At 38.4% G+C, this 25,109-nt stretch overlaps 1 protein-coding gene across 4 annotated transcripts in view; it reads right to left on the bottom strand.

Moving 5' to 3' along the window:
• The window catches only part of NTN4 (netrin 4), a 122,520-nt gene that overhangs the window by 34,239 nt on the left and 63,172 nt on the right, over positions 1-25,109 (bottom strand). For all 4 annotated transcript variants that reach the window (XM_020908707.2, XM_020908705.2, XM_020908706.2 and 1 more), the window contains 2 exons: positions 16,514-16,640; positions 14,161-14,349 (listed from right to left, as the gene is read on the bottom strand). In XM_020908707.2, coding sequence (XP_020764366.1) covers positions 14,161-14,349; positions 16,514-16,640 — 316 coding nt within the window. The remainder of the gene's footprint in view (positions 1-14,160; positions 14,350-16,513; positions 16,641-25,109) is intronic.

Here is a 25,109-nt window from a genome sequence, read left to right as displayed (position 1 = left end):
ACTCTAGAAGACACTGCTGTTTTAGAACAAAGACAGAATTCCTCCCCCATGTCTCAGTACACAGTGATAGATTTCTCCTGTATCTTAACAACTAGTTTGTGTCTCCATTTTGTTCTCAACCGTAAATTCAGCTGGAGAGATTCAGTGTCCCTTGTGTTTGCAGACCTTAAATGCACAGTCCTTAAATAAATTTTTTTTTCTAAGTTGTAGAAATAAATTCAGTTTCAATGATCCCTTCTAGTTTTAAAAAAAACAAAAAATCTCTCTAAAATCCTCAGAAGTGATTTCTTGGCTATGAAAACATGTTGTTGATTATTTGGGTCCCACAGGTGACTCTAGTTAAGGTTAAAATAAAGAGGAAGTGAGACTTGAGATGATTTAATTTCTCACAGGAATAAATCTATTGGCTAGTAGAGCTGGCTCGGGGCCCTGTTTATTCAGGTTTGGTGAATTTATGGCCAGTAACTAAAAGTGTACACACAAGGACCATAGTGTTTAGCATGGTGTTTGTTAGGAGGGAAAAAAAGCCTAGAACATCCATGGGACCAGTAAGTCCTTGGCTTATCTGGCAGGGAACTAGTTACCTAACTGTGAATAGAGTCCCAAGAGCAACATTACCATTATTTGTTGAATGAACTAATGTGCCAGGTAAATGTTCTATTAAACATACAGTAGATTCTGTGAGGAGGAATAACATCAATTCATTACCTTTTCCAGATCACCTCATTAAAGGCAACAGAGGCAATCACTGATTAGAAAGTAGGACAAACTTTGTGTTTTGGCCACTTTAAGAGGGAAAAATAAAAACAGTCACCAAAGAAATATTGAAGACATATCTTAAAGGAAGTCTCCCCTTATGCCCTCACACCACCCTCAAACTCTCCTTAAGGCACTTCATGTATCACTTTCATTGCATTTTCTTCATATAATAGGGGACAATAATATTACCTACATGAAAGTGTTTTTGTGAAAGATAAATGAGTTAATACTTATACAACCCTTTGAACAGTGAACAGAAAAGAGCAGGCACTCAAACGTCAGCTACTACTATTACATCATCACCGCACCACAGTGTACTGAAATGATCTATTATAATAAATTTCTCCCCATCGAGGATATAAGATCCTTTAGGGAAGACCTCTTCATCTTTAAAGATCCAGTGCTTACCACAGTGCCTACTGTAGGGGAGACACTCAATGAGTGTTTCTTCGGCTAAACCACACTCTGATTTTTATAGTTCTAATAAACTTTGGCCTGCTGTTTCAGGTTTTCAACTCCTGAAAAGACATAAGCTGGGAAATACAGGACAGAAGCATTTTGATACATCATTGATGGCCATCCAATTAATATTAAAGAGCAATACTGTATAGTAACCTGAAATGTTAGGTCCATGAATCAAGGCAAATTAGAAGTGGTCAAACAGGAGATGGCAAGAGTGACCATCAACATTTTAGGAATCAGCAAACTAAAATGGACTGTAATGGGTGAATTTAACTCAGATGACCCTTATATCTACTACTGTGGTCAAGAATTCCTTAGAAGAAATGGAATAGCCATCACAGTCAACAAAAGAGTCTGAAATACAGTACTTGGATGCAATCTCAAAAATGACAGAATGATCTCTGATCACTTCCAAGGCAAACCTTTCAATATCACGGTAATACAAGTCTATGCCACAACCAGTACTGCTGAAGAAGCTGAAGTTGAATGGTTTTATGAAGACCTACAAAACCTTTTAGAACTAACAGCCAAAAAAAATGTCCTTTTCATTACAGGGGACTGGAATGCAAAAGTAGGAAATCAAGAGATACCTGGAGTAGCAGGCAAATTTGGCCTTGGAGTACAGAAGGAAGCGCGGCAAAGGCTAATAGAGTTTTGCCAAGAAAATGCACTGGTCATAGCAAACACCATCTTCTAACAACACAAGAGAAGACTCTACATATGTACATCACCAGATGGTTAACACTGAAATCAGATTGATTATATTCTTTGCAGCCAAAGATGGAGAAGCTCTATACAGTCAGCAAAAACAAGACCAGGAGCTGACTGTGGCTCAGATCATGAACTCCTTATTGCCAAATTCAGACTTAAACTGAAGAAAGTAGGGAAAACCACTAGACCATTCAGGTATGACCTAAATCAAATCCCTTAAGATAATACAGTGGAAGTGAGAACTAGATTCAAGGGATTAGATCTGACAGAGAGCCTGAAGAACTATGGACAGAGGTTTGTGACATTGTACAGGAGGCCGTGATCAAGACCATCCCCAAGAAAAAGAAATGCAAAAAGGTGAAAAGGTTGTCTGAGGAGGCCTTACAAATAGCTGAGAAAAGAAGAGAAGCTAAAGGCAAAGGAGAAAAGGAAAGATATACCCATTTGAATGCAGAGTTCCAAAGAATAGCAAGGAAAGATAAGAAAGCCTTCCTCAGTGATCAATGCAAAGAAATAAAGGGAAACAATAGAATGGGAAAGACTAGAGATCCCTGCAAGAAAATTAGAGATACCAAGGGAACATTTCGTGCAAAGATGGGCTCAATAAAGGACAGAAATGGCAAGGATCTAACAGAAACAGAAGAGATTAAGAAGAGGCAGTAAGAATACACAGAACTGTACAAAGAAGGTCTTAATGACCCAGATAATCATGATGGTGTGATCACTCACCTGGAGAAAGACATCCTGGAATGTGAAGTCAAGTGAGCCTTAGAAAGCATCACTATGAACAGAGCTAGTGGAGGTGATGGAATTCCAGTTGAGCTATTTCAAATCCTGAAAGATGATGCTGTGAAAGTGCTGCTCTCAATATGCCAGCAAATTTGGAAAACTCAGCAGTGGCCACAGGACTGGAAAAGGTCAGTTTTCATTCCAATCCCAAAGAAAAGTAATGCCAAAGAATGCTCAAACTACCACACAATTGCACTCATCTCACACACTAGCAAAGTGATTCTCAAAATTCTCCAAGCCAGACTTCAACAGTATATGAACTGTGAACTTCCAGATGTTTAAGCTGAATTTAGAAAAGGCGGAGGAACCAGAGATCAAATTGCCAAAACCCATCGGATCATAGAAAAAGCAAGAGAGTTCCAGAAAAACATCTATTTCTGCTTTATTGAATACACCAAAGCCTTTGACACTGTGATCACAACAAACTCTGGAAAATTATTAAAGAGATGGGAATACCTGACCTGCCTCTTGAGAAATCTATATGCAAGTCAGGAAGAAACACTTAGAACTGGACATGGAACAACAGACTGGTTCCAAATAGGGAAAGGAGTGCATCAAGGCTGTATATTGTCACCCTGCTATTTAACTTATATGCAGAGTACATCATGAAACTGCTGGGCTGGATGAAGCACAAGGTGGAATCAAGAGTGCCGGGAAAAATATCACTAACCTCAGATATGCAGACGACACCACCGTTATGGCAGAAAGCAAAGAATAAACAGCCTCTTGATGAAAGGGAAAGAGGAGAGTGAAAAAGTTGGCTTAAAACTCAACATTCAGAAAACTAAGATCATGGCATCTGGTACCATAACTTCATGGCAAATAGATGGGGAAACAGTGGAAACAGGGAGAGGCTTTATTTTGGGGGCGCTCCAAAATCACTGCCGATGGTGACTGCAGCCATGAAATTAAAAGACGCTTACTCCTTGGAAGAAAAGTTATGACCAACCTAGACAGCATCTTAAAGAGCAGAGACATTACTTTGCCATCAAAGGTCCATCTAGAGTCAAGGCTATGGTTTTCCAGTCATGTATAGATGTGAGAGTTGGACTGTAAAGAAAGCTAACTGCCAAAGAATTGATGCTTTTGAACTGTGGTGTTGGAGAAGACTCTTGAGAGTCCTTTGGACTTCAAGGAGATCCAACTAGTCCATCCTAAAGGAAATCAGTCCTGAATTTTCATTGGAAGGACTGATGCTAAAGCTGAAACTCCAATACTCTGGCCACCTGATGCGAAGAACTGACTCATTTGAAAATACCGTGATGCTGGGAAAGATTGAAGGCAGGAGGAGAAGGGGACAACAGAGGATGAGATGGTTGGATGGCATCACAGACTCAATGGACATGAGCTGGTGATGGAGGGGGAGGCCTGGTGTGCTGCAGTCCATGGGGTCTCAAAGAATCAGACACAACCAAGCGAATGAACTGAACTGAACTTGTGATCATTTCACTGCTAGAAATATAAAGTTTATTTTCTCCTTAACATACAGGTGAAGGCTCTGGCTCTAGCACTTGAAAATGAGGAACAAACATAGAGAAGGAATCTTCTAGGATATATCTTTGTAAGTGGCTCTTCATATAGATAAGGCCACTATACAATGCAATATTTCCAGTGTGTTCTTAGAACACTTGTCCTGAAAGAGACTCCATAAGAAAAGCATTCTCTGGTTAAATTTGGGAGACATACTTCAAAGCTATATAGGAGTTTTATCATGAACACTGTCATTTAAAGGCTCTGAGAAACCTTTAAGTAAAGAAACCTTTGACTAATTCATCATTTCCTGAATCTGAAGGCTGTAGAAAAATTTCTCTAGATCTAATTTCTATTAACATCTTATGGAGTTAGTGTTTCATGAATCAAACTTTGGAAAATGCCAAATCATAGAAACACATGTATCCAGATTTCCATTCTTTTCATCAGTAAACCTCTATGTAATTCATTAAAAATCTAAGTCTATATGCATACAAAGAGAGATGCAAGCTTTGGTTAATTTGAATGCTCAGGAATCATAGCTAACTAAAAAAAAATAACTGTAGAATAAGTGCTAAATGCATTTAACCCTTGATGAAAAGTATTTTCCCCACTCTCAAACTTGAAATATAATCACCTGAGAGTTTTGGTAAAGTGCGTGTTGGATTCAGTAGGTCTGGGGTGGGGATCAGAGGTTCATCAGCAACTGGATGATCCCAATGCAGCTGGTCTTTGGACCACACACTGAGCATCAGGTTACTTTTCTGGTTTGGAAAGCACAGTAGAATAAGTACATTGTTATTTTGAATAACACTATACATGTTGATGAAGCCACACACTGAGATAGTTTAATTTTTTTTTTCAAATGTCCACTTGTTTTCTTGATATGACCTTCCTCATATAAAAGTAAAGTGGGACACACTGGGCAGAAAAGTTTTAGCCATAATGATTCTCTATCAGCACTTAGCATGAGATACGGTGCACTGTGCTGTGTGTGTGAAGTCCCTTCAGTCGTGTCTGGCTTTTTGTGACCCCGTGGACTGTAGCTCTCCAGGCTCCTCTGCCCATAGATTCTCCAGACAAGAATACTGGAGTGGGCTGTGCCCTCCTTCAGGGGATCTTCCCAACTCAGGGGTCAAACTTGCATCTCTTATGTCTCCTGCCTTGGCAGGCAGGTTCTTTACCACAGAGCCGCTTGGGAAGTTTGTGATGCACTGCAGGTACTTGATAAATGTTAGGTACGTTAGCATATTTGTCATAAGCTTAATTCTCAGCCTTGGGAAATCTAAAGGTGATATAGAGACACATCTGCTAAAGAGGGAGTTAATAATATGAAATATTACTAAACAAAAATGAAAATGTTTCCAAACATGTTGCCAACCAAACAGCATGTTATGGAAAATACTTGAAAGGGAGAAAAATAGGATGTGCTAATAACTGGTGGAGTCTACTCCTGACTCAGAAAAGGGAAAGGAAGAACTAGTGTCGTAACCTGGAAGAAGGTGCCAGTTAAGAAAAGCCATGCTTGGGAAGTGCACACAGGCATCTGTGTCCCTAACATATGCTGGAACAGTCATAACACGAATGGAGATATGCCTTCCTCAGGCAGTCTACCCAGGATCGAAGGCATGTCTGGAGAAGGAAGAAAGGAAATATAGATCTTCCATACTAATCCATTTAACTCCTACAAATTATACTAAAAGGACTAAATTGGTCCCTATTATTTTCATAATCCCCCTATTCATTGCACCATACTTATATGGTGTAAATATTTTGAATTAGGAGTGATTAGCAGTATGAATTATTATGGTAGTTTCTAGCTTCAAGTCATTCAGGACTCCAGATGTAAGAGAATACTATGATAATTTAAGGGGTTCAGAAACTAATCCAGAAAAATGTGTTACAATCATCTTACAATGTTTTGTTCTGGAATGTCATTACTGTGCTGTTCATGGAAGTTTCATTGAAATAGCTTTGGTACCTTTAGTCTTCTGACACTTTGGCATTGCCTATAAATATCCATTGGTAGGGTCCAGTAATTATATTAAATGGTACTTATTGACTGACTATCACCTGCTTGTGGATAGTTGAACCCACACCATCCCACTAATGGAAGTATCCAAGATGAGGGCACCTCCAGCCAACCACCATCTTCTCTACTTCTCTTCTGTCATCCTCATGCTCCTCTACCAGGCTCCCCCTCTTTTTTTCCCTCTGTAAGGTCCATGGAGTCAAGGCTATGGTTTTTCCAGTGGTCATGTATGGATGTGAGAGTTGGACTATAAAGAAAGCTGAGCACCGAAGAATCGATGCTTTTGAACTGTGGTGTTGGAGAAGACTCTTGAGAGTCCCTTGGACTGCAAGGAGATCCAACCAGTCCATCCTAAAGGAGATCAGTCCTGGGTGTTCATTGGAAGGACTGATGCTGAAGCTGAAACTCCAATACTTTGGCCACCTCATGTGAAGAGCTGACTCATTTGAAAAGACCCTGATGCTGAGAAAGATTGAGGGCAGAAGGAGAAGGGGACGACAGAGGATGAGATGGATGGCATCACCAACTCAATGGACATGGGTTTGGGTGAACTCTGGGAGTTTGTGATGGACAGGGAGGCCTGCTGTGCTGTGGTTCATGGGGTCGCAAAGAGTCGGACATGGCTGAGCGACTGAACTGAACTGAACTGAAGTATTCTAAAATTTTTCCAGTTCTTTGAATATGCTATAGTCTTTCTTCCTTCTGTTCCTTTTCAGCACTGGTGGTTCTCACTGCTGGGAATATCCTTTATCCATGTTATATTGATTCCTATTAAACTTCAGGTCTTAGATCTTAAGTCAAAAAATCAACTCTTGTTCATTGCACCTCCTATGATCTCTCCTGTATACTCTAAACAGTACTGGCCACACTGATGTGATTTAACACACACATATATATCACTAGTTGCCTATACACACACACATACATACATATATATTTATGCACACATAAGCTCTGTGAAAAGACTGTGTCTCCAAAAAAAAAAAAAAAAGACCGTCTCTCTTGCTCACTGTTATAATTTCTAGTAATGAGCACACTTAGCACATAGTAATACTCAATAAGAATTTGTTGAATAAAAGGGAAAGTTTTTTAAATGTTCTAATTTTGCTTCAAGTCTATTGACCTTGGAAATCAAACAGTATATTATGGAAAATATTGTCTCTATAGACATTTTCATAGACTAAAAAATAATAAAAAGTTATGTGTTTTGTTAGTTTTAGCTACATTCTCACATTTTGCTGATGTTTCTATAGAACTGTAACTTGGAGACCAAAACCTATAAAGCCTTTTTGGCAAAGGTCCCCAGAAGAGCTATATAAGTAGTGGGATAACTTTTTAAATAATCTTCTCTTTCATGATCTCTTTATAAAACTCTGAAACCATGAGCCCTCTAGTATTTAAAGAGCTAGAGCTGGCACAACCTTTTTACATTTTGTAAGAATATGAGCAGTAGCTTGAACACAGAACAGTAACAAAACAAAAGGTGTTTATTTTGGCTCCAAGTTGGCCAATAAGCCTTTTCTATTTCTCTTTTTATTGGTAAGACTTCAGTTCAGTTCAGTCACTCAGTTGTGTCCGACTCTATGCGGTAAGACTTAGACATTAAAAAAAATTATCTGTTTCAATCTTTTAAACAGTTACTCATCTTACAGTTTTGAAAAGCTGAAGAATTTAAATTATGACTAGTAAAGTAAAATGCAATTAAAAATACGCAGTGCTTTCAAATTAATCTGAACATTATATTAGTAAAATACATTGGAAATATATGAAACTTTCCAGATTAATCACTGCAATGGCTCCCAGTACCCTAGAAAATTAATACCCAAAATTTTTAGGCTAGCATACAAGGCCCTCTAAAATCTAGTCCTAATCAATGTTTCAAAGTTTTCTTTCTCTCTTCTTACAGATCTTCGGCTCGTTACTCTAATGAAAGTGACTAGCCATTCGCTGTACCAGAACATGTGCATGCATGCTCATTCAGTCGGGTCTGATCTTTTGCAATGCCATGGACTGTAGCCCACCAGGCTCCTACATCCATGGAATTTTCCAGGCAAGAATACTGGAGTGGGTTGCCATTTCCTACTCCAGGAGAATCTTCCCAACCCAGGAATCAAACCCATGTCTCCTGTGTCTCTTGCATTGACAGATGGATTCTTAACCACTGAGCCACCTGGGAAGCCATACTAGAACAGTGAAAGTGAAGTCGCTCAGTCATGTCCAACTCTTTGCAACCCCATGGACGGTAGCCTACCAGGCTCCACGGTCCATGGGATTTTCCAGGCAAGAGTACTGGAGTGGGCCACCATTTCCTTCTCCAGGGGATCAGAGTAGATGCTTAAATGTTAGTTAGATATTAGAAACTAGGTTTGTTTTAATCAATGTAAGTAAAATTTGCAGAGTCTTCATCTAGACCAGTGTTTCTCAAACTGCTTGTGTCAGAATCACCTGGCAGGCTTGTAAAATTCAGATTTCTGGCCTCCACCCCAAGATCTGATGCAGCTGGCTTGGGTTGCAGTCTGAGAACTTGCATTTCTAACACATTCCCAGATGATGCTGATGGTCCAGGAACCAGACATTTTGAGAATCACTGGTTTGCTTGTTGACTGCAACTAAACTTGAATTGAGCTGCCTCTGTTCAACACAAGAATGAATCTTTGAAAAGTAAGTCATATTATACCACTTTTCTGTTCAAATATCTGCGCTGGTTCATCATTTCACTCCAAGTAATAGCTGCCGTGCTTTCAGTGGCCTATAGGCCCACATTATTTGCCTCATACCTCTGGTCTTATCGCCTGCTTCCCCCCAAATCCCATTCTGATGCAGCCACACTGACCTCCTTGTTTGCATTTTGACACATTAAGCACCTTCCTGTCTGAGGACATTCACTCTGGGTATTCCATCTACTTACATTTTCTTCTGCATTTAAATATTTGGCCAACTTTTTTACTATCTTCCGTTCTTTGCTCAAGTCTCACCTTCTTAGTGATGAGGCCTATCCTCATTCAATACTGCATCTTTTCTATGTTCTCACTTGTATCAGTGAGAAGCTGAAAAACCAAACTTACAGGAGTAGAGAACAGACTGGTGGTTTCTAGAGGTGGGAAATGAGGGGTTGTTAGGGCAAAACAGGTGAAGATGGCAAAAAACAAAAAAGCAACAACAACAAACTTCCAGTTATAAGATAAGTAAGTTTTGGGGATATAGTGTACAACATAACTACAGTTAATACCATACTGTATATGTGAAAGTTGCTAAGAGAGTAGATTATAAAATTTTCATCGTAAGGAAAAAGTTATAATTATGTGAGGTGATAGACTGTGGTGATCATTTCACAAGTATACATATACCAAATGATTATGCTGTACATCTTAAACTCATATAGTGCTATATGCCAATTATTTCTTAAATAATGAAAGTGAAAAATAATACTGCATCTTGTCACTCCTCTTCTCATTCCAAACCCCTGGCACCTCGGATCCTTCTCAACTTGTTTGATTTATACTTCTTTGGTGATATTATTAATAGCACTTACCATCTTCTAACATATATACTATATACTTCATTTATTAATTTTATTTATTTTTTATTAGTTTTTATTGGAGCATAGTTGCTTTACAATGTTGTGTTAGTTCCGCTGTACAGCAAAGTGGATCAGCTATACATATACAGAGCCCCTCTGGTTTGGGACTTCCTCCCCATTTAGGCCACCACAGAGCACTGGGTAGTGTTCCCTGTGCTATAAAATGTTCTCATTATTTATGTGTTTTATATATAGTATTAACAGTGTATATATGTCGGTCCCAGCCTCCCAGTTCATCCCACCCTCTTCCCCCTTTGGAATCCATACATTTGTTCTCTATGTCTATGTCTCTATTTCTGCTTTGCAAATAAGATCATCTATACCATTTTTCTAGATTCCACATATATGTGTTAATATACAATATCTGCTTTTCTCTGACTGACTGACTTTACTCTATATGACAGTCTCTAGGTTCATCCACATCTCTCCAAATGACCCAATTTCATTCCTTTTGATGACTGAGTAACATTTCATTGTATATATGTACCTCATCTCCTTTATCCATTCCTCTGTTGGTAGATGTTTGGGTTGTTTCCATGTCCCGGCTATTGTGAATAATGCTGCAGTGAATATTGGGGTGCCCATGTCTTTTTGAATTATGGTTTTCTTTGGGTAGATGCCCAGGAGTAGAACTGCTGGGTCATATGGTAGTTCTATGTTTAGTTTTTTAAGGAACCTTCATAATGTTCTTCATAGTGACTGTATCAATTTACATTCCCACCAATAGTGCAAAAAGCTATACAAGTTGAAAAATAAGTAAAAATGTCACTGTTTGCAGATAACATGATACTATACATAGAAAATCCTAAAGCTACTACCAGAAAACTACTAGAGCTAATTAATGAATTTGGTAAAGTTGCAGGATACAAAATTAATGCACAGAAATCTTTTGCATTCCTACACACTAACAGTAAAAGATCACAAAGACAAATTAAGGAAACAATCTCATTTACCATTGCATCAAAAAGAATAAAATACCTAGGAATAAACCTACCTAAAGAAGTAAAGGACCTATACTCAGAAAACTATAAGACACTGGTGAAAGAAACCAAAGATGACACAGAAGGAGAGATATACTGTGTTTTGGGGTGGGAAGAATCAATACTGTGAAAATGACTATACTACCCAAAGCAATCTACATATTCAATGCAATCCCTATAACAGTATCTTTCTGAAAATGTTGCCCATTGCCATGCAAGGCAGTAAACTAATTTCCTGTTTTATCTACTTGTTAGTCCATACATTCTTACTTTTAGACATTTTTACTAGTGGTCTGAAGATGTGAAATACCCCCATACACATATCTATTTAAATATATCCTATACAAAATGGTGTTAGAGCTGAATATGTTCTAGACTGAAAAATTTCATAAGCAGACCCTTCAGTGAGCACACAGAGTTAAGGAAACTACATGTTAGTCCCTAAGGTACTATGGATTTTAAAGAAGTAATTATTTTTGATACAAGGTATTTTTAGTCAATAAAGAGTAGATCTTATAGGACAACAGTTTATACTAGTTTTTCATTTCTTCAGGACTTACTGTACAACAAGCAACCTGCTAAACCCCACATATTTTAGGTTATAAAGTTCTCATTACAGCCTTGTGAGTAGAAAGACATTGGCGTCCAAAGATGGTCAACAACCGACATTGGGCTACACAACTGTAGGGGCAGGTAAGTCTCTATTCTACATCTGTTTGAATCCTACTAAAATGAAAGGCTGATGGTTGGGGCATGTAGAAGGGAGGCTCAAGTATATGTGTATACTTATAGCTAATTCACTATATTACAGCAGAAACCAACACAATGTTGTTAAGCAATTATCCTCCAAACAAAATAAATAAGTGAAAGTCTGAGTACAGAAATAGCATTTAGAATCAAATTCCATACCAGCCAGAGACACTCAGAGGGCTCAAACATACCTTGTCTGCACCAGGACCCAGAGACCCCAGGAGACTGAGACAGAACTGTGTTTAGATGTCTCCTGAGAAGGTACAGGTCGGCAGCGGATTGCTGCAGGGACAGGGGCTCTGGATGCAGTAGAGCTGGGTATGGCATAAGCCCTCTTGGAGGAGGTTGCCATTAACCCACCATAGAGTCGCTAGAACTTACACAGGACTGGGGAAACAGACACTCGAAGGGCACAAACAGAATCTTGTGTGGACCCAGGAGAAAGGAGCAGTGACCCCACAAGAGACTAACCCAGACTTGCCCATAAGTGTCCAGGAGTCTCTGGTGGAGGCATGGGTCGGCGGTGGCCTGCTGCAGGGTTCACGGCACTGAGTATAGCAGTGCATGCATGGGACCTTTTCATTACCTCCACCACAGTTTGGCCTCAGGTCAAATAAACCAACAAAGGTCCGTCTAGTCAAGGCTATGGTTTTTCCAGGAGTCGTGGATGGATGTGAGAGTTGGACTATAAAGAAAGCTGAGCACCCAAGAATTGATGCTTTTGAACTGTGGTGTTGGAGAAGACTCTTGAGAGTCCCTTGGGTTTCAAGGAGATACAACCAATCTATCCTAAAGGAAATCAGTCCTGAATATTCATTGGAAGGACTGATGCTGAAGCTGAAACTCCAATACTTTGGCCACCTGATGTGAAGAACTGACTCATTTGAAAAGACCCTGATGCTGGGAAAGATTGAAGGCAGGAAGAGAAGGGGACAACAGAGGATGAGATGGTTGGATGGCATCACCGACTCAAGGGACATGAATTTCAGTAAACTCCAGGAGTTGGTGAGGGACAGGGAAGCCTGGCGAGCTGCAGTCCATGGGTTCTCAAAGAGTCAGACACGACTGAGCGACTGAACTGAACTGAACTGAGTACAGAAAGAAGCAGGAGTAAAACAATTCTTGGAGAAATATTGTGATGTAAATCAAAATTTGGGGCTCAATGTTGGAAGTGAGCTGTTCCACGTCCTACCTTCATTATCTAAGAGAAAAAGCCTGTAACAAGTAAGCCCACTCATATTTCATGTAAATATCTCCTGCCTTATGTCAAAACTGTTTCTTCAAGAGCAACAGAATTTTTCCTTTAAATTAAAAACAAACTCAAGATTTTAAATGATTGTTTCCCATTGTACTGTTCCTTTCCTGTCTCTGTTTTTTGACCTAGAATGTAGAGTCCTTAGTGGGAAAAGGAAGGGCATGATCATTCATCTCCATTAACAGTCTTGAGTGGTTTCTGTGATCTAATCATCTCTGAGTCAATAGACATGTAAATGCTCATGTAGTTAGAGGAACTATTCATCCACACTGGACTTTTACGTAAGTTCTGTCTACATTCTTCATAGTCATGTTTCAGAGAATGTCTCATTAACTGGGCAGATCTTTGAAAATTATACTCTTTCTTTGAAAAAAAACCTCTTATTGGATTTATGCCAACAAAAAGCAGAACCCATTCTTTAATAATTTAGTATTTTGGGGGAACATAAGGGATTATTGTTATGTTCTAAATTCATTTATGATATCATGGTACCTTAGAGCAGAGTCAAACAGATTGCATTCACAGTGGAACCAAAACCTGTCATTTTTCAGATGTTCAAGTTCACTGCAGAGATGAAAACAAGAATGACACAAGTGCAGATAACCACTCTTTATTTCATCAGTTTGAGTCCATTATTGTCTGCATCCTACTCATATATTTGGTCTTAAGATAATCTGAGCGCCAAAGAATTAATGCTTTTGAACTGTGGTGGTGGAGAAGCCTCTTGAGAGTCCCTTGGACTGCAAGGAGATCAAATTAGTCAATCCTAAAGGAAATCAGTCCTGAATGTTCATTGGAAGGACTGATGCTGAAGCTGAAACTCCAATACTTTGGCCACCTAGTGAGAAGAGCTGACTCATTGGAAAAGACCCTGATGCTGGGAAAGATTGAAGACAGGAGGAAAAGGGGAAGACAGAGGATGAGATGGTTGGATGGCATCACCAAGTTGATGGACAGAAGTTTAAGCAAGCTCTGGGAGTTGGTAATGGACAGGGAAACCTGGCATGCTGCAGTTCATGGGGTCGCAAAGAGTTGGACACGACTGACTGACTGAACTGAGCTGAAGACAATCTTAAATATAGCTTCCACTTCATCCCTCTTTTTTCTCCGTTATTAGTCACCTTGTTTTCCAAAATATGGTGCTATAGGAGACAATTTTACTTCATGGAGAGTGAGTAAGGAGATTGTTTTTATGACTATTGTACTGTGCCCACCTGACAATTTTTACCCCTTATCAATGAAGTTAACTGATGTGTATGAGTGAATTGTCTGGGAATTTCATGACCTCTCTCCCTTGGGTGAGCAAATGAAGGATGGAGTGTCATCTCTTTTGTAAATCAAACTTTTCCCCCATAAACATGAGTTTACTTACATTTGCAAGCATCTGGGGCAGAGAAAGGTCTTCGGAGGTCCCGGTAGAAGCCTGGCTTACATCGCTGGCAGTGCTGACCTTCTGTGTTGTGCTGACAGTCATTGCAGACACCACCACTACGATTCCCTGATGCCTCCCACACATTAATGTCAAAGTGACAGGTGTCAGCATGTCCATTGCACTTGCAGGCTGGGGGAAAGAAGGATCAGAGAAAAACAAAGAATTAAAAGTAAAATGACAGTTTCTCTAGTGTTCAGGCAGTTACCAGTAGGGTAAGCTGACTGTTAATTTTTTTAAAAAATTTGGTTTTTCAGATTCGTAAGTGGAAAACAGACTCGTGGTTGCCCAGGGGGTGCGAGGGTGGAGATAGGATAGACGGGGGTTTGCGGTGAGCAGATGCAAACTATTACATGTAGGATGGAGAAACAATGAGGTGCTACTGTAATAGCACAGGGAACTGCATTCAGTAAACTCTGATAAGCCATAATGGAAAAGAATATGGAAAAAAGAATGCATGCGTGGTGTGTGTGTATGTGTGAAGTTGCTTCAGTTGTGTCCGACTCTTTCGTCCCTTAAAGACTGTAGCCCGCCAGGTTCCTCTGTCCATGGGATTCCCCAGGTAAGAAGACGGGGATAGGTTGCCATTCCCTCCTCCAGGGGATCTTCCCGACACAGGGATCAAACCTGTTTCTCTTATGCACTGGCAGAGTTCTTTACCACTAATGCCACCTGGGAAGCCCTATGTATGTATAATTGAATCACTCTGCAGAAATTAACACAACATTGTAAATCAACTGCACTTCATTGTTTTAAAATTTAGTTTTTTGAATAGTATGCCTTTTCACAATACAGGAGTCAAAACAGTGTAAGAAGGTTTATATATTAAGAACTCTAGTCTCCCCATCCCTATTCACCCTGTTTCCTCTGGCCCTCAGTAGTTTCTTTCCTTTCTTCCTTCTCTTTCATCCTTCTCTCCCTCCCACCTTCCTTCAAACCTAGAAGGAAACTTCTGGTGAACAGGGGTTAGTAACTTGGCAGACAGATTGATTTGCCTTTCATGAAGTACCGTTCTTCAGTTATTGTACTGCTGAGTATGACACGGTCCCCTAAGGAGACCTTAATTTTCTTATTGGAGAGGCTTGCAAAGTGTCTTATGTAACAGATTCTCAGAGTCATGTCTAAGATTATAGTCAGTAGCACCAAGAGACAAGTCTCTGTGTTCTATATGTAATTAGATATGCAGCTGGTTTCTGTGGAAAGGGCCATAATGGCACTCTAGGAATTTGGGAGAAATTCTTTAGATTATCTTGATTGATTTAGAATAAGGATCTGGACTTTTTCCTGGAGGTCAGCTGTATTTGAAAATGTTTTTGCTATTGTTTTTCATTGTTTCCTTGATGTGTTATGATATTTTGACCAGATTCATAGTCTTTAAAAAGCATGCTATAAGATAATTTAAGATTTATGCTTAGAGGAAATCCTGTACATTTCCGTGAAACTAAAATAAATCAGTTATGATTCCAAACTACATATGGGAAGAGACCTCTCACAATTTTACCCACTGTATTTGCCTTTAAACCCTAGTAGAATTGAAGTTTGTCAGTATAAACACTGCTATGGGCATGTGCATTTCTCTGTGCATGTATATTTCTATTTCATGTGTGCTTCCAAAGAAAAAAATAGTTCACATTGCCATATTTTTTACTCTTCTATCTAACCTCAAACCTCAAACCCAAGGTTAGCCATGACAGTGTTAGTCTCATTCTTGGTGAACTGGCATAGTTTCAAATCTAATTTGTTTTTAAAAGTATAAGTGAAGAGACAGGCATTATGGTATTCCAGAAAAAAAGTATTTAATTTGGAGTCTGAAAACTAGGGATCAAGTCCTGACTCTATCATTTACTAACTTTGGCAAGATACTTAAAATTTTATTGGACCTCAGTTTACTGATCTCTAATATGGGATTAATACCACCGACTTTATAGGGTTGTTTTGAGAACTGAATTCAAGATACCTATTTTCATTATTATAATTCAGTATCTGTGAACTCTAAACCTCAGTTGCTCTGTGTCTGGCCATGTTTTATTATGCCAAACTCTCAAGACTGGTTCTCAGGTTCAACATAGAGTCCCAGCAAATGAGCAACACATTCTTGGCAAAACAGCCACATCAGTGACTTTGCAATCAGTAATTGTTTCCAATGGCTGAAGTCACAGTGGGCAGTGATATGGGCTACATTTGTTAGCATCTGTCACCTATCACTTAATATTGTGTTTCTCAAGACAACAAAAGAGAAGTCTACAGATGTTTACTTAACAAAGAAGGCTTTTGAGTCCGTGGACTTTGCACTTACTTCTGCACTCATTTGGAGACCCTGTTTTTCCATCAGCTGCCTCCCAGGGGCGGTCGTTATATAAAGGTGCACAGTGTTGGCAGTGGGTGCCCACTGTGTTGTGCTTACACATACATTTTCCATGGACCTGCAAAGAAAAGTAAGAGCTAAGAGCACAAACAATGCTAGGAAAGAACATTCTTCCCACAGCCTCATCTCGTTGATTGGCTTTAGCCACATGACATTCATTCACTTGAAGACATTAGTCGTCAAGATGAGAGAGACTTTCTTTGGTTTGTCTCTGCTGTTAATTCAAAAAACTACAAAATATATATTTTCTTGACAGCAGGATACATGACCCAAATAAGCAATTCTGAGATAATTGCTAGGCATTTATTTAATTTTTAATACTTCAAATTTTTTTTATTCTTTACACAAAAGTAATACATCTTCAATACAGAAAATTTAGATCTTTCCATGTCATTAAATGTTTTTGTACAACACCCATTTTAATTATTTCCTTGTACAATATACAGTTTATTTGACCAATCACCTAATTTTGGTTATTTAGTCTTTTAAATATTTTTATACAGTATATTTTAATTCTATAATTAATATCCTGGTAGCTATTGTGTACATCTTCATTTATTTGGAATGTGTTTTCTAGAAGTTGAACAGTCATCATCTGTATATTTTTAAGGCGTTGAAGAGATTTTGTCATAATTACTGGGCATTTTCTTTTAATCCCATAATTCAGAGTAGCTGAGGGTTTTTAAAATAGTATTTCTCACAAGGAGAAACACTTTAGTGGAATTGTTGCAGGAAGGGGGACCCCTTCCAGGACCCAAAACTGGGCTCTTGTCTAACACTCGGAAATGAACTGTCTGAGGAGACACATGTGCTGACAAAGCAAGAGATTTTCTTGGGAAGGGCACCCGGGTGGAGAGCAGGAGGGCTAGGGAACCCAGGAGAACTGCTCTGCCGTGTGGCTTGCAGTCATGGTGATGGGATTAGTTTCCGGGTTGTCTTTAGCCAGTCATTCTGACTCAGAGTCCTTCCTGGTGGTGCGCGCCTTGTTCAGCCAAGATGGATGCCAGAGAGAAGGATTCTGGGAGGTGGTCGAACATGTAGTGTCTCCTTTTGACCTTCCCAAACTCTTCCAGTTGGTGAAGGCTTATTAGTTCTGTGTTCCTTACCAGGACCTCCTGTTGTAAAACAACTTATGCAAATGGTTACTATGGTGCCTGGCCAGGTGGAATGTTTCAATCAGTATGCTTCCCCTAACAGAATTATTTGGGATCTGAGCATTTTATGAGAATTTTAATATTTTGTATTATCTCATCAATAATTTCTAAAAATTAGTATTTGGAATCATCTGGAATACTTCCTGATAACTAAGTTTGCCATGAATTCCAGTACCAAAATGAATTTATTGACACATGATGTCATGACTGTACAAACGAACGTTTTTTGAAGTAGCTCAGAGACAGAGTCCCAAACTTGGATCTATTAAGTGTTGCTTGTTTTTTCTTGAGAAACAGTATAAAAGATAAATCAATGCAGAGGTAATAAGTTATATCAACCATTTACAATCATTTAATGAATATCTACTAGAGAAAGTTGCTATATTAGGCAATGTTTGATACACAAAGCATTACAAAACATGATTTCTGTCTTCAAGCACAGTAAAATGTAGCTGGATAAAAAAGATTTACATAGAAAAAAATTATGCATAAACAAGACAATAAATAAATACCAAAGAAAGAAAATTATGTTGGAATTTAAAAGATGCAGAAATCACCAGAGATTAACAGTGACTGAGGACTTTATGAGAGAGACCGGCTTTAGAGATGGGTGTTGAAGTTGGGCAGCATTTCTGACAGGCAGAAGGGAAGAGACTCCCCAGGAAGAGGGAAACAAAATTAACCGAGCTGTGGTTCTAGGAGGTTAGGGAAAACCTATGAACAAAGTTTATTTCAGTACATCTGAAATATTCTGACTGCGATGATAAAGGAACTACTAAAAATGAGACGTATTTAGACTGTCCAGAAATAAAATAAACCTTCAGTTCAGTTCAGTCGCATAGTCGTGTCCGACTCTTTGCAACCCCATGAATCGCAGCACGCCAGGCCTCCCTGTCCATCACAAACTCCCAGAGTTTACTCAAACTCATGCCCAGCGAGTCGGTGATGCCATCCAGCCATCTCATCCTCTGTCATCCCCTTCTCCTCCTGCCCCCAATCCCTCCCAGCATCAGGATCTTTTCCAATGAGTCAGCTCTTCTCATGAGGTGGCCAAAGTATTGGAGTTTCAGCTTCAGCATCAGTCCTTCCTAAAAACACCCAGGACTTATCTCCTTCAGGATGGACTGGCTGGATCTCCTTGCAGTCCAAGGGACTCTCAAGAGTCTTCTCCAACACCACAGTTCAAAAGCATCAATTTTTCAGCGCTCAGCTTTCTTCACAGTCCAACTCTCACATCCATACATAACCATTGGAAAAACCATAGCCTTGACCAGACGGACCTTTGTTGGCAAAGTAATGTCTCTGCTTTTTAATACACTATCTAGGTTGGCCATAACTTTCCTTCCAAGGAGTAAGCGTCTTTTAATTTCATGGCTGCAATCACCATCTGCAGTGATTTTGGAGCCCCAAAAAATAAAGTTTGACAGTGTTTCCACTGTCTCCCCATCTATTTCCCATGAGGTGATGGGACCAGATGCCATAATCTTAGTTTTCTGAATGTTCAGCTTTAAACCAACTTTTTCACTCTCCTCTTTCACTTTCATCAAGAGGCTTTTTAGTTTCTCTTCACTTTCTGCCATAAGTGTGGTGTCATTTGCATATCTGAGATTACTGATATTTTTCCCAGCAATCTTGATTAAAGCTTATCTCAAAAATGACAGAATGATCTCTGTTCATTTTCAAGGCAAACCATACAGTATCACGGTAATCCAAGCCTATGCCCCAACCAGTAATGCTGAAGAAGCTGAAGTTGAATGGTTCTATGAAGACCTACAAGACCTTTTAGAACTAACACCCAAGAAAGATGTCCTTTTCATTATAGGGGACTGTAATGCAAAGTAGGAAGTCAAGAAACACCTGGAGTAACAGGCAAATTTGGCCTTGGAGTACGGAATGAAGCAGGGCAAAGGCTAATAGAGTTTTTCCAAGAGAATGCACTGGTCATAGCAAACACCCTCTTCCAACAACACAAGAGAAGACTCTACACATGGACATCACCAGATGGTCAACACCGAAATCAGATTGATTATATTCTTTGCAGCCAAAGATGGAGAAGCTCTATAGAGCCAGCAAAAACAAGACCGGGAGCTGACTGTGGCTCAGATCATGAACTCCTTATTGCCAAACTCAGACTTAAACTGAAGAGAGTAGGGATAACCACTAGACCAAATAAATCATAGGGTTCAACAAATGTGGAAATAGCTACAACCAATACATTGAGGTACTACTGCTCGACCTAACACTTGAGAAAGTCATGTTTTCTACCCAAGATCTCCTTTTTCTTCTCGTTCTCTTGGAATGTATTTCCTCAGCTCCACGGGTAGAGGCACTCTGGGAATCGCATGTGCATCATCCAAGTGTGTTAGGTGACCACTGTGGACCTTTATGCACAAATAAAATTCAAGTAAAGGAATTATTCAGGGCTTGGAGTTCCACAGGCTACTTGTGAATGAATCACATGAGACCTAAGGAGCCATCTTGCTAAATTTAGTTTCTATGTATTATAAACTAAGGTTTTTGTGCTTAATGAAAATGAACTATAGCTGTCCTTTTAGTTCTTAGGGATTAGCTAGGATATAGATTTTTTTAATGGTAGAATTGACTCAGAGTACAATATGTTACAAAAATTTTTGTTGATTTTCTTTATAGAAACTCAGCTAATATTATAGCTTCAATGTATTGGTTTTGTTCTTGGAATGCCCAAGCATGAGGGGAATTATAGTTACCTTTCTTCTTGGGCTTTTCTTTGTGAAAAGACTTGTTTAAACAACAAAGCTAGGACTTGTTTATACATAAAGTCCCATGGAGTTGTTAAGAGTTTACTATACATAACTATTCACACATCCAGGTAAGAGCTAAAGACAACTTTGCACTTATATTTAGAGAGCTGCAGGAATTCAATTTTCACTCACTACCCTATAAGAATGAGGTGTTTTCATACTAGCTCCTGAGTATCTAATTTTTCATATATTCTGGTAGAAATACTCCAGTCCAATGCTTTTTATTAAATCTTTTAAATTCAACATTCTTATCATCATGAAAAAAATAGAAATTCTATCAAATAACTTCCACAAGGTAAGATTCTTTTTCTTAATTGAAATATAGTTGATTTACAATGTTGTATTACTTTCTGCTATACAGCAAAGTAGTTCAGTTATGCATATATATATACATATATACCTTCTTTTTCATACTCTGTTCCATTATGATTTATCACAGGACCATGAATATAGTGCCCAGTGCTATAAAGTAGCTTGTTGTTTATCCATCCCATATATAATAGCTTGTATCTGCTAGCCCCAAACTCTCACTCCTTCCCTCCTTCACACCCCCTTGGCATCCACAAGTCTGTTCTCTACATCTGTGAGTCTGTTTCTGTTTCATACATAAGTTCATTTGTGTCATTTTTTTTTAACTAAAAAGTTTTTACTGGAGTATAGTTGATTTACAACATTGTGTTTCAAAATGAATCAGTTATATATAGGTATATATATATATCAGTTACATATAGTATTTATATACAGTATACAGGTATATATATAGTTATATATAGTATACAGTAACTGTGTATATATATACAGTTGTATACAGTATACATATATATGTTATGTCAGTTATATATATAATCAGTTATACACAGCAAAATGATTCAGTTTTACATATATATATGTGTATGTGTGTGTATATATATATATATATATATATATATCCAGCATATATATGTGTTTGTGTGAGTGTGTGTGTGTGTGTGTGTGTGTGTGTATATATATATATATATATATATATTTACATATACCTCCAGCATTGCAGGCGGATTCTGCTGCAAATTATTGCTACTTTTCTTTAGAGGAACTAAACTATCATTATAAGTCAGTTTATCAGGTTTGGTCTTGGAATGCTCAAGGCCTATATGTAATTTCACACAACTCAGGTTAGTCCTGGTCCACAAATTCCAGGACTCAGGAAACCAAAGGCACTTAGGGAACCTCATCAAACATTCACATGCATCACAAGATGATGTGGACCGGTCAGTTCCCTCTGGAGTAAGAATCTTAGAGCACTTCCTTGCACCCACATGCAAGGATTGGGATGAACCTCCCAGGGTCTGAAAGATGCCAGCCCAGCAAATATTTCTGCACACAGAAAAAGTCAAGGAACTGTCATTTTGAGAATTACTAAAAATAGTTGTAAATCATTACCTAGACCATTTGAAACAAGAAATCCTTTCTCAGCGATACAACTGTTACTGTTCAAGCTTGAAAGATCACCCACTATTTGATGCTTGTGAAAAATGTGCAAGTGAAACTAGGTCTTCATTGGGGGAAAGAAAACAGAAAAAGGAAACTTTAGCAACAAGTTAAACAAAGCCCTTGCTTGGTACACAAACATAAACTAGATAAAGAGCAGGAAAATGGGATTATGTATTTAAGGCTTAGTTGAAGAAGAGTGGTGTCTGGCTGTGTAACTGGGAAATGAGAAATCAACTTTAACAACAAATCTACAAACCCTAATTATAAAAGAGTTATACCTTGGCATTTTGGATATTCTATGAATTTCATAAACCCATCCATTATACTGAGAGTACATTTCTCTGTTAATGTCATAAGTTTCTTACTATATCCCATACAGGGAGGGAATCATACAAACTTTGAATAAGAAATTTAAGGGATTACTAAAACAGTTTGCTCATGAATACCTGTGTACTTTGGTGACAAATATGATATATTAGAGGTAAACAGACATGGAAGAGAAAATATTGCTCCTTCATATGTATGGCTATAAGAATCTATGTGGGAACAAAATGAGGAAATTATCTTTCAAATTTGTCATTGTAAGATACACATCTTGCTTAGAAAAGCTCATTTTTAATTGTTCTTTGGGGACAGAAAGCCCTCTAGTAGTCAGCAAACGTAGACTTCAGGAAATTGGCCATAGCAGGAGGTTGTAAGAATCTGGCCATTGGCAATGTTAAACATAAGAGTTGGACAATCGCTTATCAAGATAGTGTAGAATATTTAAACATTAAATGGAAGATTGGCTTTGACAAATTTTAAGGTCCTTCTAGTCTTAGGGTTCTATGATTCCTTTTTTTTTTTTTTTTAGGTTTTATGATTCTAAGGCTTGCCTCTGTGTATTGGGGATGCTGCCTGGTTGGAGGCAACTACCCATAATCCTTTCTGAGCTACCAAATAAGCCTTAAATGTCATACGGCAGGGTCCTATTACCATTTCACCAAGAGTGTTTCCAAATGATGTGAAAGTCAAATAAGGGAGAGTTAGGAGAATATCTCTCCTTTTCAGCAGGCACTACCTGATGTGGCAGAAATGAAAAAGTAAATGTTAATAGTCTCTGAAGATGGATTTGCATATGTCGATAATGACTATACCAAAACTAAAATAAGTTTCATTCTTTCTGATTTTTCTCCTACTGTTTTCCTGCTTCTGTAGTGAATTTTCCTCATTGCTTATGAGAAAAGGAATCACAGACTGTCATTCTAGCACCTGCCTTCCAAATAAAGGTATATTTCATCATCCACAAATAATCCACAAATTTTTTCCACAAATACCAAATAATAAATATAGTTAAAGCTTTGGAAGACTCAAATTAACCAAATTCTTTTATGAATGTCTGATAAAATTTGCTTCCCAGCTGCTCTCCAAGAAAGAAAGAACCAACTATTGTTCACGTCCTACTAACATTTATAATGAAAGTTAGGAAAAAAGATTTTACAGCCAAGTATTCAGAAATTCTTGAATTTCATCAGCTGGGTACTTTCCTTGAGCTCCTGTGCCCTTATTGTTTACATAGATATGAATTTATTTTCTTTCTTTACCATTCAACTTTGAATTTCAATGGAAAATGAATATCCTTTCATACCATCATTGGAACCTTAAAAAATGTTTGTGAAAAGAGAATACAAACAGCGCCTATTCTATGATCCTAAGAAAATTGCCCACTTAAAAGCAGCTATGGCAATTCACAGACCTTCATTTAGCTCTGATAAATGAATTACAAAAGTGGAACAATGCTTTGCAGCAACTTTAGACAAGATGTAAAGGAAAAAAACTGATTTAATTTCTAAAGAGACAGTATGTCCCTTTTAGAGAAAAGGATTAGCTTCCAAATGAATGAACTTCTTATGTATGAAAAGAGATAAATTCTAATAACGGACTAGCCTGCTAGAACCTGCTCCTCTTAAGCAGGACAAAAACAGGCACAACAATGCTCCAGCACAAACCTTTGAATAGAAAGCACTGTGAGGAAAACGTGTCTTTTCATTAACAAATAAAATCTTTCCCTACCCCTATTAAAGGTATGCATATTTCAATTTAACAGAAGTGGGAGTTCTATGGTGAATATGTAGCACAATAATTGAGTTTGGTAAAAGGAGGCTTGAAACATAGTGTCAGAACAGAGTAAAATAAGCTGAAGACTGAATATTTCAAACCCTTGCCCAATAATATATATATTGCAGGATGGCAAGCAGTGGAAAAGTTCTACAGTCTATTCTTTGGTCTATACTTGAACACTAGAGAAAACAGGTCTTGTAAGAAAGCATGAACAATAAAATAGATAGGTATAGAGCAGAAACAATTATGATTAAAGAATGAAAATCAGCCACAGGAGACTTCTCTTCCCAGTCAGGCTGTTGCCTGAAATTCTTCCTATCAGGACTCATTCCTTTAGCCCCTGAATATCGTTTTAGGTTCAAGAGCTCCCTACAAAAAGGGACTTAAGCTCAGAACGCGTAAATCCTTAAATTATTAGCAGCAAACATATCAGCAGGGATTATAACCATCTGTTCTCAATCCTAGAATTGTACTCAGAGCTGCCTAAAGAAGGAAGTAGCTTTCTGGTGGAGGGAAAGGGAATGTCTAAAGAAGAGAGGGGAGGAGCCAAAGATAAACTGTGCCTACTTCACTAAGGTGCCAAGAACCTTGCTCTGGCAGACAAACCTGGAAAAAATTCATGGAGCCAATGCAAATTTCATAACAAAACTGCATTTAAGTAACTGTATGGTAATCATGTGTTCATATACATCTCTCTGATAGATTGTAAGCTCTTGCAGGGAAGAAACTATGGCTTAAATTTCTTTGAATCCCCATTAACTGGCATATAGTAGGTTTTCAATTGATATGTGTTAATTTTTTTCATTCAGCCAATATATATTCAATGGAACATGGAGAACCTTAGTTATTGAGTTTAGTTCCATTTTCAAAACTTCCCAAGAAGAGATGGTGCTAATTATTCATTGGAAGTGGGAATGGGATACTTTTGTTTGTCACCGAGCAGGATTTGGGGCAGAACAGGGTTGAAAGATATTCAGCTTTGTCCAGAGCACTTTTGGACAAGTCACACTGGTAAATATGATG

This window comes from Odocoileus virginianus, chromosome 23 (assembly GCF_023699985.2).
Source record: "Odocoileus virginianus isolate 20LAN1187 ecotype Illinois chromosome 23, Ovbor_1.2, whole genome shotgun sequence".
Lineage (NCBI taxonomy): Eukaryota > Metazoa > Chordata > Mammalia > Artiodactyla > Cervidae > Odocoileus > Odocoileus virginianus.
The sequence above is the reverse complement of the archived record's forward strand: the minus strand, read 5'-3'. Positions and strand labels throughout refer to the sequence as shown.